Raw genomic sequence first — 18,041 nt, forward strand, 5'->3', positions numbered from 1 at the left:
CCCTCGACAGGCTAGGTGGGCCCTGTTTTTCAGTCGGTTTGACTTCACCCTCTCATACCGCCCCGGCTCCAAGAACACCAAACCTGACGCACTGTCCAGACTGTTCTCTGCCACTAACAGGGAGAATGAAGTCGGGCCTATTATCCCTGTGTCCCGGATTGTGGCCCCTGTCCGCTGGGGTATTGAGGAGGCTGTCCGACGAGCCCAACGCCAGGACCCCGGTCCTGGGACGGGGCCACCAGGCCTCTTGTACGTCCCACATCAAGCCCGGGCCAAGGTTCTCCAGTGGGGTCACTCTTCCCCTCTCACCGCCCACCCGGGAGCTCGGAGGACCCTGGACTTCCTGAAAAGACGCTTCTGGTGGCCTAACATGGAGAAGGAAGTAAGGTCATTTGTCCTGTCCTGTGAGGTTTGCACCAGAACCAAGAACCCACGACAGCGTCCCCAGGGTCTCCTGCATCCTCTGACCATTCCCCGGCGTCCCTGGTCCCACGTAGCAGTCGACTTTATCACGGGTCTCCCTGAGTCACAAGGTAACACGGTCATTTTGGTCTTAGTTGACAGATTCTCCAAGGCCTGCCGCTTCATACCACTGTGCAAACTCCCCTCTGCTCTTGAAACTGCGAAACTTTTGTTTAATCATGTCTTCCGAGTCTTTGGTCTTCCACAGGACATCGTCTCAGACCGAGGGCCCCAGTTCTCCTCCCGAGTGTGGCACGGGTTCTGCAAGGTCATCGGAGCCACTGCCAGCCTCTCCTCTGGGTTTCACCCACAGTCCAATGGTCAGACGGAGAGGCTCAACCAGGACCTGGAAACCACCCTGCGAGGCCTGGCTATGGATAACCCGACATCGTGGAGCACCTGGCTGCCATGGGCGGAGTACGCCCACAACACCCTGCAGTCATCGGCCACCAAGCTGTCGCCATTCCAGTGCCAATTCGGGTTCCAGCCACCTCTGTTCCCGGACCAGGAGGAGGACGCGGGGGTGCCCTCGGTCAACCAATATGTGAGACGGTGTCGCAAGACCTGGAGCAAGGTCAGGAAGACCCTCATACAGACCTCCAGAACCAACCAGACTCAGGCCAACCGCCATAGAAGACCTGCACACGCTTTCCGCCCTGGGCAGCGTGTTTGGCTGTCCACTAAGGACCTTCCACTGCGGGTGGAGAACCGCAAGCTTGCTCCTCGCTACATTGGCCCCTTCAAGGTGGTGCGCAGGGTGAACCCTGTCTCCTACCGGCTCCAGTTGCCCCGGACTCTGAGGATCAACCCCACTTTCCATGTTTCCCTGTTATGGCCCGTACTGACGTCTACGTATGCCCCTGCCCCTAGGAACCCCCCACCCCCCCGCATCTTCCAGGGGCAGACTGTGTTCACTGTGAATCGCCTGCTTGACTCCCGCCGGGTCCGCGGCGGGTTGCAATATCTGGTGGACTGGGAGGGCTATGGTCCTGAGGAGCGCTGCTGGGTTCCTGCTCGGGATGTCCTTGATAAAGAACTATGTCGGGACTTCCATTCGGCCCATCCGGATCGCCCTGGGAACGTCAGGAGACGCTCCTAGAGGGGGGGGTCCTGTTAGGACTAGGACTGTTTTGGCCTCTAGAGGCCGCTGTTATTTCCTTTTCATGTCGTGTTCATTTTGGCCTCTAGAGGCCGCCACTGTTCCTGTGTTTTGAGTTTGTGTTAATTGCCTAATTATCTTCACCTGTGTCCTTAATTAGTTTGTCTATTTATACCCCTGAGTTCAGTCCTCTTGTCACGGAGTCTTTGTGCTGTTATGTTTAGCTCCAGTTTCCTTTGTACTGTGTTTTTTGATCTTCTTAGCTTTTGTATTTTTGCACTTTGCTTTTCTTTTGGATTATACTCTTTGGTTTTTTTTTTGGCTTTTGTTTTGCCCTGTATATAGTGTATATAGTTTAAATAAACCTTTTGATTCTTTTTCTACTTCCGCCTCACGCCTCTGCATTTGAGTCATCCCCCTGGTGGCCTAGTGGGGGTTTGCTGGATTATCACACCAACGAACCAGGTTCGAATCCCAGCAAAACCCTAACAATCAGTAACAAATCTGAGCCCATCCTGATTACATCACTAGCCATGTCTCATTGATTATCCATGACTTCATAATATTCACTTCAGCTCATGTAGAAGTCTTTGTGTCTCTTTTGCCTCTTCACTATAATTTGGTTCTTATCATAAAATATTACCAAGAGAGATTACTTACACTTTGCCAGAATTCATTCCTGTTTTTCTCTCTTACTTTTTAATTTCTTATTCAGAGATATGCGATGCATATCTGACAGCTGTAATATAAATGTTTGAGATGATGCGAAAACTCAGAAATGTGAGTGTTTATGTGGGTAAATGGAGATTTGTAAAATGGAAACCACTAGGACAAGCACAAGTACAGAGAAACTATGTAAAATATTTAGCTCAATAACTTCAAACAGTCTAAATGGAATCATAGCAATTTATTGAAGAAGAGAAGTATAACATGACAGATTAGAAATTAGTAATTGATGTAGTACACAGTCAGCATTGTGGTGCAGTATATAAAATTATTTCTACAGTGTGAACCTCGGGGCGGCACGGTGGTGTAGTGGTTAGCGCTGTCGCCTCACAGCAAGAAGGTCCGGGTTCGAGCCCCGTGGCCGGTGAGGGCCTTTCTGTGCGGAGTTTGCATGTTCTCCCCGTGTCCGCGTGGGTTTCCTCCGGGTGCTCCAGTTTCCCCCACAGTCCAAAGACATGCAGGTTAGGTTAACTGGTGACTCTAAATTGAGCGTAGGTGTGAATGTGAGTGTGAATGGTTGTCTGTGTCTATGTGTCAGCCCTGTGATGACGTGGCGACTTGTCCAGGGTGAACCCCGCCTTTCGCCCGTAGTCAGCTGGGATAGGCTCCAGCTTGCCTGCGACCCTGTAGAACAGGATAAAGCGGCTAGAGATAATGAGATGAGTGTGAACCTCACTAAAATTTTGATTCTGGTTCTGACCCTGGGAACACACAACCCTCAGGCTCAAGCAAATACACTGCTTCCTGGATGTTTTTGTATACAGTCCAAAGAACTCTTCTGGTTTTTAAATCCCTGCATGACTTCTACCTACATTAAAGGCCAGGAGCAACTGGTTAAAAGGTCCAGTGTCAGTTTTACTATTGACTTAATATCAGCCTGCAGCACATTCACTGCACTCATGTGTTATGCTTAGATAATCAAAATGCAGGCTATCAGCACTCTGTGCCAGAATGGGTACATTGCTCACATTTGGAGAATGAGAAGGAGACGGTGATACCCTTTTCCCACCAAGGCAGTTCTAAGACCGATTCAAAGCTGGTGTCAAATCTTGAACCAGTTCTTTGCATTTGGACAGCCAAAGAATAGGCTCTCAGCCAGGGAAACTGGTTCCAGAGCTTTTTACTGGTCTCGATCCAAGAACTGGTTATGCTAGGGGCGGGGTTACTGTGACCAACAAGACCAGCTTAAATTTTGTGAAAACCATTAAAACAAAACAGAATGAGTGTTGCATCTAGTCTGACTAATCCAAAGAAGAAGAAAAAAGAAAAAAAATATTATGTTGTCTGCCATTGTTGTGCTTGGCACTAGGGGGCAAGGCTAATGGTACTAGTAGGGTGGACTAGCAGGACTAACAGCTGGGAAAGTAATGACATGTCTCTATGGTGGCTTTCTAGCCTGTGGAAAAGCAAACCAGTTCTTAGAAGGTTTGTAAATTGAAACCACTCCGAACCAGTGGTGGAAAGGGGGTATGTGAGTACAGGAGGGTTTGTTTTTGTAGGAGAGTCAGCTGTAGAAAAAGGTGCTCACTCTTCCCATTCCAGAGAGCTGAGCAACCAAGCCTTCTGCAACAACACCGCAAAGGAGCTTACCTCTTTCTTTCTACTGAGTTCTGAAGCTGTGTCTGCTGTTCCACTCAATCCCTGCTGTAACCATGTAGTATCAGAGGAAGGAGAAGAACAGTATAGCAGTTTTCACATAGACTGCAAGCTTCATGTGTTGCATGATTTTGCAGTTAGGGTATGACTCTCTGCGATGATCTGGCGACTTGTCCAGGGTGTACCCCGCCTCTTGCCCACAGTCAGCTGAGAGAGGCTCCAGCTTACCCGTGACCCTGCACAGGATAAGCGGTTACAGATAATGGATGGATGGTATGACACTGTAAGAAGGGGAAGCTGGCATAATTGCACAATTTGTCCAACACACTTGCTTTCTTTAAACACGCAGCTATGACTTCTTTATATGCTTATATAAGTTTATCGCCACTCCTTGTCCATTTGAAGAAAAAAAAATATATCAGTGGGATATGTGAACTCATGTTGAAGATAATTGTGGGAGAAATATTCTGCCACATAGGTTAAAAAATGAAACCTTTGTTTGTTTTGAATTTCCATATTCAAAAACTGAAATCTGTACAGTTTTGTACACTTGTCTTTACACTAACTGTTAGCATAATTTTCTGAGTTTCTGCATGCTAATTCTGTTTTCATGATTGTGAGAAATCATGGGTACAGCATGCAGTAAAATTGTTAGGTTGCATTTGGATATCACACTGCTTCAGAGGATCTCAGACTGTTGAGTAGTGAAAGGTTACAGCACTGAGTTAGAAAAGATGAATAAAGAGTAATATGCACCCTTCAGAATGAATTGCAGTAGAAGAGAGTGCATAAATACATTATCTCTATTTTGAATCATAGAATTATAGTGAAGCCATACTAATCATGGTTACTGTGATAAAACAAAACAAAACAAAAAAACATGTAGTATAGTGTATATATAATATGGGACTACATTTAGTTTTACTGAAACTAAATATAACTCGGTTTAATTATAGAATTCAAACCAAAAAATGTTTGAAAAAAATATCTTTTAAAAAGTGTGCTGGCTCAGCCCTACTTGTTTGAAGATGCTCAGATAACAAACACTTGGACATTCATCATTGGCCATCACCCAAATCCAGCAGGGCCTGCCATCTGTCCATCCTGCCCTTGAATTTCTAACATTTATTATAAGGACATAGTCAACCATGGTGAGAATAGTGATATGTCATGCTTTAGAATTAAACCTCACCCAGGGTGTGTAGCATTAATAATAACAATAACAAGATTAGCGGAAAAAAAAGTATACTTAGCATCTTGAATCCATTTACTGAACCCCTCTTTCTACATAAAAAATACTATAGAGAGGAATAAACAGTAATATTTGGTGTGTCAACCCTTTGTTTTAAAATAAATAGTAATCTCAGGTACAGTATGTTGAGTTTTATAATAATAATAATAAGTTCAATTTATATAGCGCCTTTCACAAACCCAAGGACGCTTTACAAAAGAATTACCACCAAAAAAAAAAAACTAGGAAGAGTAGTGTGAGGTAAAGAGAAAAGTTTTCAAGTTGGCTTTGAAGGAAGAGAGAGTGGAACAGTCACGAAGTGATTGTGGTAACGAGTTCCAAAGTTTAGGAGCAGCAACACTGAATGATCTGCCATCCACAGATGCCAGTTTAAAATGTGGAACAGTCAGAAGTCCACAGACAGAAGATCTGAGGGAGCAGGAGGGACAGTACAAATGAATTAACTCACAGAGATAGGAAGGGGCGAAACCATGAAGAGCTTTATAGGTTAAAAGCAGGATTTTGTATTTGATCTGAGAGATAACTGGCAACCAGTGCAGTTGCTGTAAAACAGGAGTGATGTGAGCAGTGCGCTTGATGAATGTGAGGACTCTTGCTGCTGAGTTTTGGATGTACTGCAGGCGATTGAGCAATGTGGCAGGGAGACCATAAAAGAGAGAATTGCAATAATCAAGACGAGAAAAAATAAATGCATTGACCAACATATTGGCATCAGTTTCCAAGAGAAAAGGGCGGAGACGTACAATATTGCGGAGGTGAAAGAAAGCATTCTTAGTAATTAGTTTAAGATGGGGTTCAAACGTAAGGGTGGAGTCAAAGATAACTCCAAGGTTTTTTATAACTTGGGAAGGATAAATAGACACACCATCAACATCAATAGTAAAACTGGAGAAATTCTGAACCTGTCTTTTGGTACCTACTAATAGAACCTCCGTTTTGCCAGCATTAAGTTTAAGGCAGTTCTTATGCAGCCATTGCTTAAGGTCAGTGATGCAAGTCCTTAGCAGCTGAACAGAGGCTATGGAAGGGGTGATAGTGATGTAGATTTGAATATCATCAGCCTAACAATGAAAATTAAGGCCATGGTTATGAATAATCTGGCCTATCGGAGAAACATATAAAAAGAAGGGGACCAAGGACAGAACCCTGAGGCACACCTTGAGCAACAGTAGCAGTGGATGATTTATGAACACCAATAGAAATAAACTGTTGCCTGTTTGCTAGATATGACTGAAACCAGGATAAAGCTAAGCCAGTAATACCAAAAGAAGATAGTCTGGAAATGAGTCTCTCATGATGTACGGTGTCAAAGGCAGCTGTGAGGTCCAAGAGAACAAGGACATTGAGATGACCAGCATCAGTTGAGAGCAGGAGGTCATTAACAACTCTTAAGAGAGCAGATTCAGTGCTATGCATATTGCGAAAGCCTGACTGAAAGGGTTCATAGAGATCATTATGAGCAAGGAAAGTATGAAGCTGAGAGGCTACAACTCTCTCCATTACTTTAGCTAGGAAAGGGAGATTTGAAATGGGTCTGTAATTGGACAGTGAAAGAGAATCTAGACCAGGTTTCTTTAGTATTGGTGTAACTGAAGCAATTTTGAGGAAGATGGGAACAGTGCCTAAAGCAAAACACTGATTAATCAAATGAGCAATATAAGGGGAGATAGCAGATACACAAGATTTAAGAAGTGCAGTGGGTGCAGGGTCCAACAGACATGAGGAGGACTTAGACATAATTTCCGATACTTTAGAAGAATCAACAGGAGAGAAAGCAGAGAGACAGCAGTCAGCTTTATGAGAAACAGCTACTAGCGGGACAGAAGAATGAATTTCAGAATGAAAGTGTTGGTAAATACTGACAATTTTATTCTTGAAAAAATCCAAAAAAGCCTGACACTGAGCAGGAGAACTAGGAATGGTTGAGGAAGGAGGCTGAAGAAGTTTATTTATTGTATTAAACAGAGTTTTGGGTCTATGATTGCCACTCTTAATGATGTTAGCATAATAGGAGGATCGGGCAGCATTAAGAGCATCCTTATACTTTGTGATGTATTCAGAGAAGAGTGAAAGATGAATAGTAAGGCCAATTTTCTTATAAAGGCGCTCTAGCCACCTTCCCTTGGCCTTCATGGCCCTAAGCTCAGAGGTGAACCAAGGAAATATATAAAGATTATATAAGGAAATTATAAGAAAATTATAAGGAAATGAGTTGCAAGTTTTACTGTAAATCTTACAGAACCAGCCACAGTTTGAATGGAGACTTTGACTGTCACCCTTAGCAAAAAGAAGTTTATTCAAGTGTACTATGAGTATACTTATTTTTTTACTAAAACTGAGGAAGTATACTTGAAGTTGACTTTTTATAAACTATATTTTATATACTTAAGAATAGTATAGTGAAGTATACTTGGCTTATACTGAAAAGTATAAATAAAAGTCTAAGACTAAGTACATTAATACTAAGACTTATACTTTAATACTAAAACGTATACTTTAGTATACTTTTCACGTTTTTCTGCCACAAAGTACTAATACTTAGTATATCTTGCTCCAAGTGCATAATAAGGTCAAGTCATTGACTCATGCTTAACATTTAATTTATATATTAATATAATATAATGCTGGAGTTTAAAACTTTACAGTATATAGTATGTGTGCTCAATTGCATTATCTTTATGTACCTTAAAATCATACACAAAAACAGAAAAACTTTTGACTTGACTTTATTGATCAATTTCTCCAGTAAGGAAGGACTTGATTTCATAGGTCTTTATTTTTGAAATGTTTGAAAATATATCAAACTTGTTTTCAACATTCTCATCTCATCTCATCTCATCTCATTATCTCTAGCCGCTTTATCCTTCTACAGGGTCGCAGGCAAGCTGGAGCCTATCCCAGCTGACTACGGGCGAAAGGCGGGGTACACCCTGGACAAGTCGCCAGGTCATCACAGGGCTGACACATAGACACAGACAACCATTCACACTCACATTCACACCTACGCTCAATTTAGAGTCACCAGTTAACCTAACCTGCATGTCTTTGGACTGTGGGGGAAACCGGAGCACCCGGAGGAAACCCACGCGGACACGGGGAGAACATGCAAACTCCACACAGAAAGGCCCTCGCCGGCCCCGGGGCTCGAACCCAGGACCTTCTTGCTGTGAGGCGACAGCGCTAACCACTACACCACCGTGCCGCCCGTTTTCAACATTCTGTCTTGTGATTTTGTAAATGCATCACACTCTTGTGTACATACAGTATGAGTAAACTTTAAGAATACATTAAAGAGTATATTTCCAGTATATAAATAGTAAGCTACAAGTAATATGCCAAGCAAACTTAAAGTATAACAAGTAAACTAGTGAAATAACCAACGTTTATAACAGTATACTTAAAGTATACAATAATAAACTAAAAATAGGGACTTGAAGTATGTAACTAAGGGGTGTTGTGGCTCAGTCAACTAAAGCGCCATACCATAAATCTGGGGACCTGGGTTCGATTCCAACCCAAGGTAATTTCATGATCCCTCTCCTGCTCATTTCCTGTCTCTACACTGTCCTATCCAATAAAGGTGAAAAAAGCCCAAAAAAAGAAGTATATTGATAAGTGTACTTGTGGTATACTTTAAGCATGCAAGAGGGATATACCAAGTACATTGATAGTATATAGATGAGTGTACTTGTTGTATACTTTAAAGTGTACTTTTGCAAACTTAAAATGAACTTTAAAGTATACTTTTATAAACTTGAAATGTTCCAATTTAGTCCGAAAAAGTATTAAATTTGTATACTTTCTAGTACACTAAAAGTACATGGTCTGTAGTATACTTGCTATACTTATACTCATACTGAAGCATACTTAATAAAATGAACTTTAAGTATACTACTTTTTGCTAAGGGCACACTCGCTTCTTATTTTTGCAGTGAAGCCTTCATTATATTTTTTGTCTGAAAAGAGTCTCTCACTTAATAATCTGCTATATTATTTACTGATATACAAACATTTAATTTTGTGCTGGGAAATTAATCTCTGGAATCTAAAATGTTTTTGTACAATGATGTACATCATCAATGATGTAGAAGTCATCAAATAAAAACACTTCATACAGTACTCTGCTTATATGAACAAATATCATGATAGAGTTTCGTTCTATAGTTTGCAAATACAGTAGTAAGTCAAAAGAAAGAGCACTGACTTCACCAGAACAAGAGCTTTATACAGAACTTGATGAACAGCCCATTCCAAAACTACGGGCATTAACAAGGACTCAGTCGCCCCTTTGCATCCATAAGAGTGCACTCTTCTGGGAAGGCTTTCCACTAGATTTTGGGGTGTGGCTGTGGGGATTTGTGTTTATAATTAGTGAGATCAGACACAGATGTTGGGATGTTAAGATGTTGAGGCTCCAGTTCATCCCAAAGGTGTTCAGTGGAGTTGAGTTCAGTCAGGGCTCTGTGCAGGACACTCAAGTTCTTCACTTCAACCTTCATACATGCCTTCATGAAGCTCGCTTTGTGTATGGGGTACAGTCATGCTGGAGCAGGTTTGGGCCTCTTAGTTCCAGTGAAGGGAAGCTGTAAAGCTACAGCGTACAGAGACACTCTGTACAAACAACTGTGTGGTTCTATATTCTCTGTGGTAACAGTTTGGTGTGATGGTCAGGTGTCCACATACTTTTGGCCATATTGCTAATTTGTTGTACAAGATAAAATGAAATTGTGCTTCTGTATAATGATGTATGCATAATTGTATTGATATTTGCCAAGGTTCAGCTAGTGGGCTTCCTAACAGGACAACGAGACATGAAAACACACATAAACATGAACAGTGACTAAAGAGGCCCAAGTCACTGATTGAAGAACAATGGAGGGAAAGAAAGGATTTTTATTGAAGTTCTTTATTGTTTATGGACAAGCAAAAGAACAAGCCTGATGTAGGTGTTTGTTCAGCAGCTTTAATTCATTTACAGAAAAGAATCCTGTCATTTTGGTGTAAACATCTAAACACAGACTCTTTTCTTTGGTTTGTGTGAGTTCAATTTCACTTGAATAAATCATTAAAAATCTCAAACATGGTTGGCATATGGGCTCCATTCCTTAATGAAAGTGTGATGTATATTTTGTGATTTTTTTTTGTGGTCACTTATGTTTTATTCCATATTTTAAAAGAATAAGTGTACTTTTTTAAAATATATTTTTTGAATGTTTGGAAGGTGCTGACAGCTGCCAGTGTCTCATTTTTCTAACAAGATGCATGAAGATCTGTGTATGCATGTATAGTTTAAGGAAATGTGTTAAAGATTTGAGCTGCCATTTTATTTGTATTTACTCTGAATCTCATCTCATCTCATTATCTCTAGCCGCTTTATCTTTCTACAGGGTCGCAGGCAAGCTGGAGCCTATCCCAGCTGACTACGGGTGAAAGGCGGGGTACACCCTGGACAAGTCGCCAGGTCATCACAGGGCTGACACATAGACACAGACAACCATTCACACTCACATTCACACCTACGGTCAATTTAGAGTCACCAGTTAACCTAACCTGCATGTCTTTGGACTGTGGGGGAAACCGGAGCACCCGGAGGAAACCCACGCGGACACGGGGAGAACATGCAAACTCCGCACAGAAAGGCCCTCGCCGGCCCCAGGGCTCGAACCCAGGACCTTCTTGCTGTGAGGCGACAGCGCTAACCACTACACCACCGTGCCGCCCTACTCTGAATCTGTATTTTTCAATTAATGGAACAGAGCTTTTTGTGCAAATTTGGAGGAAACTTAAATTAACTTGGAGGAAAATAAATTAACACGAGTCTTAAGGAAATGCTTATGAACAACATTATTCATCTCATCTCATTATCTGTAGCCGCTTTATCCTGTTCTACAGGGTCGCAGGCAAGCTGGAGCCTATCCCGGCTGACTACGGGCGATAGGCGGGGTACACCCTGGACAAGTCGCCAGGTCATCACAGGGCTGACACATAGACACAGACAACCACTCACATTCACACCTACGGTCAATTTAGAGTCACCAGTTAACCTTACCTGCATGTCTTTGGACTGTGGGGGAAACCGGAGCACCCGGAGGAAACCCACACGGACACGGGGAGAACATGCAAACTCCGCACAGAAAGGCCCTCGCCGGCCACGGGGCTCGAACCTGGACCTTCTTGCTGTGAGGCAACAGCACTAACCACTACACCACCGTGCCACCAACAACATTATTAATAAACAATTTTGTTTAACATAATTATTTTAAGAATTGGGGCGGCACGGTGGTGTAGTGGTTAGCGCTGTCGCCTCACAGTAAGAAGGTCCTGGGTTCGAGCCCCGGGGCCGGCGACGGCCTTTCTGTGTGGAGTTTGCATGTTCTCCCCGTGTCCGCGTGGGTTTCCTCCGGGTGCTCCGGTTTCCCCCACAGTCCAAAGACATGCAGGTTAGGTTAACTGGTGACTCTAAATTTACCGTAGGTGTGAGTGTGAATGGTTGTCTGTGTCTATGTGTCAGCCCTGTGATGACCTGGCGACTTGTACAGGGTGTACCCCGCCTTTCGCCCGTAGTCAGCTGGGATAGGCTCCAGCTTGCCTGTGACCCTGTAGAAGGATAAAGCGGCTAGAGATAATGAGATGAGATGAGATTTTAAGAATTGTGCAACTCCAGCAAAATAATTACCATTAATAATTTGAATAATTACCATGAGACTAAAAGCTAGATAGAATATTGCTTGCTTCCTTTGCCTTTCCTATTATATTATTCACATTATACATGTTTGGAATCGGGAGTCAGGTTCACCTCAGCTCTGTATAAATTCCAGGGAATTCCACTTCAATCCTGTTTATACGTTCCTGTAATAGGATGCACTGGATTTGACACACTTATAGTGTAAATGATATCAGTGTAAATGATGTATCTCTTCTCACCTAAACAATCTTTAGGTATCTTCATGAGCACCTGTAATGTGGACGTTCGCTGGTTTCCTTTTGATATCCAGAAGTGTGAGTTAAAATTTGGCTCATGGACTTTTGATGGCTGGCTACTGGACCTCCAGATGAGCGAGGCTGATATTTCTGGCTACATGCCCAATGGAGAGTGGGATCTAGTGGGTGAGTGGAGATGAAATAAGATCATTATTTCTGCATACAATAAATTCCACCTCTCATCAGCTGCTGAAATACGTTCTGTTAGTAAACAGATTTGACGTCTCAACACAGTTACTTGAATGGAAAATGATTTTCATGACTTATTTAAGATGTCCTTGTTTTCTTAAACTTTTGAACCTGGACTAAAATGAATGATAGACTTTCTGATTTGCATGGTGATGTCATATATTTTTATCAGGTTGTAGCCTTTTAGACTTTATTTACAAATGACAGGGTCAGCGATATAGTGCAATCGGGCCTTGCTTCCAGAGTGCACAGTCTGCACAATCGATCAGTCTCACCTGACGAGGTTTTACAGTGTAATCTGTCTTTTTATAATGAACAAGTGACAGAATGTGTGACTAAGGCTGATGCCTGGAATTGCTGAAATCATGTCATGGTTCTGTGAATGCTTACTTTAGTTCACTAACAGAGAATATAATCCTTTAGTGCTATGATCTTGGCTTGTACTGTAGTTTTGTAGTATCATGGGTGAATAAAGTCCTTTGTTGCAGTGATTCAAAACTGAGGTATTGAGTTGCATCAATAACTATTCAAGGCTTTAAGGAAAATTATTTCCATAAGCTGGTAAAGTTAGCAATATTTTGAGCATGTTGACAGTGTATGTGAGATCTTTAGAAGCAGTGTGTCTACAAAGCACATGTCCATAATCTAAAAGTGGGGCAGTCGATTTAAGGCTTTCAAACCAAGCAATAAAACCTTACACTGAATCCTAAGGTCAAACACAAGCCAATGAAGAGAAGCTAAAACCAGGTTAATATGATTATTCTTCTTCGTACCCAAAGGAACCTGAGCTGCAGAAGTTTGAACTCGTTGTAGTTGTGCAAGAGATGACTGTCAGATCCAGACATACACAGCATTAATGAATAATCCAGACAGATATAATAAAAGCATGAGAAACTTTTTTAGGTCATGCCAGGAAAGACATGGTTTCCTTTTTTGTTTTGAGATAAAAGAAACTGCTTTAAACTTCTGCTTTGATTTTTAGGTTAGCCCAAGTTCCTTAAAGTTATATTAGCTGATCTTTGGTGAATGGATAACATTATTCATTTTGTTCATTCTGTTGAAGTAAAATACTTGCCATCCAAATTTTAACATCCACTATACACAGGGTGCGATTTGTCAAAAAAACAGAAGGGGGGATGTTTTTTTTTAAATCATGAAAGGTCACAAAATTAAGGTAACAATAGGCTAACAGCTCAATAACATCTGATGATATCAAATGAATAACACTAAATGAAAATGAACACTAAACCAGAGATAGTACAGTAAATTCATCTTCCTATCTCTCTGACTAAATACACGAACACTAACACAACAAAGTTCGCATTGCTTGTCGCGTTGCTGTGATGTTTCTCTCCCTCCGGATTAAATGGACAGTGACTCGAAAATCACTAAAATACATGAATACTAAATGAACAGTTTGCTCTGATGGCGCAGTTCACATTGTGCGCAGCTTTCCGATTTAAACTGTTTTTTTCTCATCCTTATACTTCCTGTTTCATGGACTGTAACGGATTTGCTTATTTAGTAATTTTAATACAGAATTTACTTTGAAATTATAATCAGACACTCCAACGCCCCCCCTAAAAAAAAAAAATCGGCCGTGAAAAAGGCGGCATCCGCCAAAAGGCGCGCTGTTTGCATCCCTGCAGATACATTGATACATTGTAGATAATAACAATATCTTTGTGTTCTATGAGAACGCAAAGATATTGTTATTATCTACAATGTATCTATTTGCTGGGGACGTTTGTGAACATCAAAGCTGCCACTTCGGGTCATTTTGAAAGTGAGTGCAATGTAGACCATAGAAAACTGTGTCACAACATGCCTGTCATGTCAACTTTTTTTTTGGTTTGTTTGTTTTATTGACGGGGTTGTCCCCGAGGATTTTTTTTCAGCAGAGATAAAAACCAGAGGGGGGGGGATGATCCCCCCCCATCCCCCCCAGCAAATCGCACCCAGACTATACACCAGTGGCGGCTGGTAGTCTTTCAAACAGGGGAGGCTGGTCGGTTACGATATTTCCAGATTTTAAAAGAAAAAAGAAAAAACACATCAATTTTGCCCATACTCTTGCCTCTGATCTGGCTGATTGTTGGCAGGGTCACAAACTGTGAAATAACAGGTTCTTTTGGCCCATTAGCCTACTGTCCAATATACATGATGGTGGTCTTGGGGGGGGGGTATATTTTAACATTTTATATTTTAAAATTGTGGCATGTGACATGTTGTTTAAAAATTGATCATTACTGAAAGCAGCTCTTTGTCAGGAACCTCAGCAGTAACAGCAGAGTGTTCTGGAATAGGCACAAGCACTGACCTTGGGGAGCCAAACATAGAGCTGGGTGCCACACATTTCATTCAGTGACACTTTCCCTATATTTTACTTATTTTGACTGAGAAATGTTTTATTGACAATTTTTATAACGCTTCACTTTTAATCCAGGTCTGTCGTGTGAAATGTTCTCGGCTGTGTTTTTGTTTAAAAATGTTTTCCAAATTGTAGCTGTGTTTAATTCATATCCAGAAAAATATATATTCCAATATAATATACTCAGCATAAATATTTTAAATAGATTCTATATTTTTGGTCCATCCATGACATATTACTAAAGTAGTCTATTTACTGTTGTTGATGTGGGTCACTTGCTGTTAGCCAATTCACTTTCTTGTACCAGGAGAGCTGAAAGGAACGAGTATTATTCCCTACCTTTTTCACCAAGTCAATTTGAGGCGTTGGTCTACCCTGCTCTTTAATTTAAATTTTTTCCTCGAAAGGAAGACTGGCAAATGGCTTCGCGAAAATTAAATCAGCAATGCTTGGCATCCGTGCGCAGCTTTCTTGCTAGCTGACTAGCCCCCTCAAGTTCAAGTTCAGTCACTCAAATAAACGAAATTTCTGGAACTAAGATAGCAAACTTGACAACACTATATTTACACTTTATTTGCAATGAAAATATATACAAACTAAAAAAGCTGGTAGAAACCGTATGTAATGAATCAAATCGAAATGTAAGCTGATCTCTTACAATACACCACAGCACTTGCGAATCCGCATCAGTTCAGTCACTGAAATTCACTGCTGCCTGTCTATAGTTGAAACGAGCTGTCAATCAAAGAAAATATCCGGCTGCTTTCACCAATCACCAGTCTCCTTGCAGAAACTTCCATGTCCCTCCCACTGTGAGGCTGGGAGTCCGTGGGCGGGCGTTTTCGCAGTATTTGTCCAATAACCGTCTTGCATTTTGAGATTGAAAAGCGCAGAGCTCCCAAATGCCATTGAAGTCCACTGAGGCTGGGAGTCCGTGGGAGTCTGTGGGCGGGCGTTTTCGCAGTATTTGTCCAATAATCGTCTTGCATTTTGAGATTGAAAAGCGCATAGCTCCCAAATGCCATTGAAGTCCACTGAGGCTGGGCTGCATTGCGCTGTCACGAGGGGGAAAAACTCACGCACACATTAGGCGAACTGGGGAAAGTTATAACGGAATGATTTGGCACTGTAGTTGGGTTGAGCACATATATTTCTATGATTCTGGATCTGAAATAGCAATGTTATAAGGTCGGCTATAACATAAGCCTAGCGCAATTCATCCTACACGATGTTCGTCATTTTTAGAGGAGGCTGAGCCTCCCTCGTTGTCTTAGAGCAATCGCCCGTGCTATACACTCAGTGAACATCTTTAAGGAGCATCTTTTAAAGAGCCACCAGTTTGTAGGGGAAGATACAGCTGCAAGTCATCAACATAGAAATAACACGAGCTGCAAAATTTGCCCCAGTGGCAGCATGCACTATACTTGGGAGGGAATGTATAGGTCCTAAGGTAGAAACTTGGAGAAGTCCAGAAGTAACAGTAGTGGATAAAGTGTTGTTACAAAATGTCTGAGATCAGAAATGAACTGAGAACAATGTCCTTAATGAGGAGAATGTGATCCACAGTGTCAAAAGTTGCACTTGCATCCAGTAATGATTTGAAATTACCTAAAACCAGACTGGAAGACTTCATACAAAGGCCAGCCTTTTCCAACATTTTATGAAAGAAGTGAAGTTTTTGATGATAGTTACTCAGTACTCTTAAAAAAAATTAGATTATGCTTCTTCTTCTTTTCTTTTCCAAAACTGGTTGCACCAGTGGGGGTGGCACAGTGGTGTAGTGGTTAGCACTGTTGCCTCACAGCAAGAAGGTCCTGGGTTTGAGCCCAGCGGCTGACAAGGGTCTTTCTGTGTGGAGTTTGCATGTTCTCCCCGTGTCTGTGTGGGTTTGCTCCAGTTTCCCCCATAGTCCAAAGACATGCAGGTTAGGTTAATTGGTGGCTCGTAATTAACCATAGGTGTGAGTGTGAATGGTTGGTTGTCTCTGTGTCAGCCCTGCGATAACCTGGCGACTTGTCCAGGGTGTACCCCACCTCTCGCCCATAGTCAGCTGGGATAGGCTCCAGCTTGCCTGTGACCCTGTAGAACAGGATAAAGCGACTACAAATAATGGATGGATGGGTTGCACCAGTGCTTATTTAAAACATGTTGGGATTGTACCAGTGAACAAGCTTGTGTTCATAATGGACAAAACATCATTTCTCAATATTGTTAAAGTTTCGTTGACAGCCAGGATGGAATAATATCAAGTGGAGAAGTCGTAGTCTTCATCTGAGAGACTATACAGTATCTAGTAGCTGAGAAAGAGAAACTGGCTTGACATTTTGAAGACTACAGTGCTTTCTGAAGATTAAACTGGCTTTCCCTGACTCTAGTGAAATCTAGTTGACACCCCCTCCTCTTCACCCCTTACTTTTCCTTGTGTTTCCAGATGTTCTGGCAAGTTTATTGTTCTTATTTTATTTATTTTTTTAGACATTTAATAACAGAGTTGCTAAAGTAAAAGAGTTAAGTAACAGTATGGGTAACTAATATGTGAACAGATGACATGGTGGTGCAGTGGTTATCACTGTCACCTCACAGCGAGAAGGTTCTGGGTTCAAACCTCGAGGCTGACGGGGGTCTTTCTGTGTGGAGTTTGCATGTTCTCCTTGTGTCTGTGTGGGTTTCCTCTGGGTGCTCCGGTTTCCTCTCAGAGTCCAAAAACATACTAAATCCCCCATAGGTGTGAATGTGAGTGTTGTCTGATGTGTTGTGAGTTCACTTCTGTGATAGATTGGTGACCTGCCCAGGATGAACCCTGCCTCTCACCTGAAGTTAGCTGGGATTGGCTCCAGCTTCCCTGTGACCCTGAAGGATGAGCATTATAGATAATGGATTTTTTTTTGAGGAATTTTAAGCCTTTATTAGTCACATGTACATTAGAGCACAGTGAAATTCTTCCCCTGCATTCGGGGCTTAGGTTAACAGTTGGCTCAAGGGCACTTCCACCATGGATGTAGGGGAAAGTATTGTTCATTCACTCTCCCCACCCACCCAGGCATTTTCCTGCTGGTTCAGATAATCAAACCAGTGACATTTTGGTCCCAAAGCTGCTTTTCTAACTTTTAGGCCATGGATAGCACAAGGAGAGTGAAGATGTTTTCAGTAACCACAATATTAGTAATAACATGGGGGGGAACAACCTCTTCATTTTTAGAAGATTAGGTCACATTGATTTACAGTATGGAATATTCTGTTGAATATATCACTTGAGGAATATTTCAGGACATGAGTTCTCAAATAGATCCTCAGATAATGTTTAAATAGTACAACCCCGGTTCCAAAAAAGTTGGGACAAAGTACAAATTGTAAATAAAAATGGA

The 18,041-nt window shown here is 41.9% G+C and overlaps 1 protein-coding gene across 1 annotated transcript in view; it reads left to right on the forward strand.

The window, feature by feature from the left end:
* chrna11 (cholinergic receptor, nicotinic, alpha 11) overlaps positions 1-18,041 on the forward strand; it is a 101,190-nt gene that overhangs the window by 57,768 nt on the left and 25,381 nt on the right. The window contains exon 6 of the mRNA XM_060904968.1: positions 12,075-12,242. Coding sequence (XP_060760951.1) covers positions 12,075-12,242 — 168 coding nt within the window. The remainder of the gene's footprint in view (positions 1-12,074; positions 12,243-18,041) is intronic.

This window comes from Neoarius graeffei, chromosome 22 (assembly GCF_027579695.1).
Source record: "Neoarius graeffei isolate fNeoGra1 chromosome 22, fNeoGra1.pri, whole genome shotgun sequence".
Taxonomy (NCBI): Eukaryota; Metazoa; Chordata; class Actinopteri; order Siluriformes; family Ariidae; genus Neoarius; species Neoarius graeffei.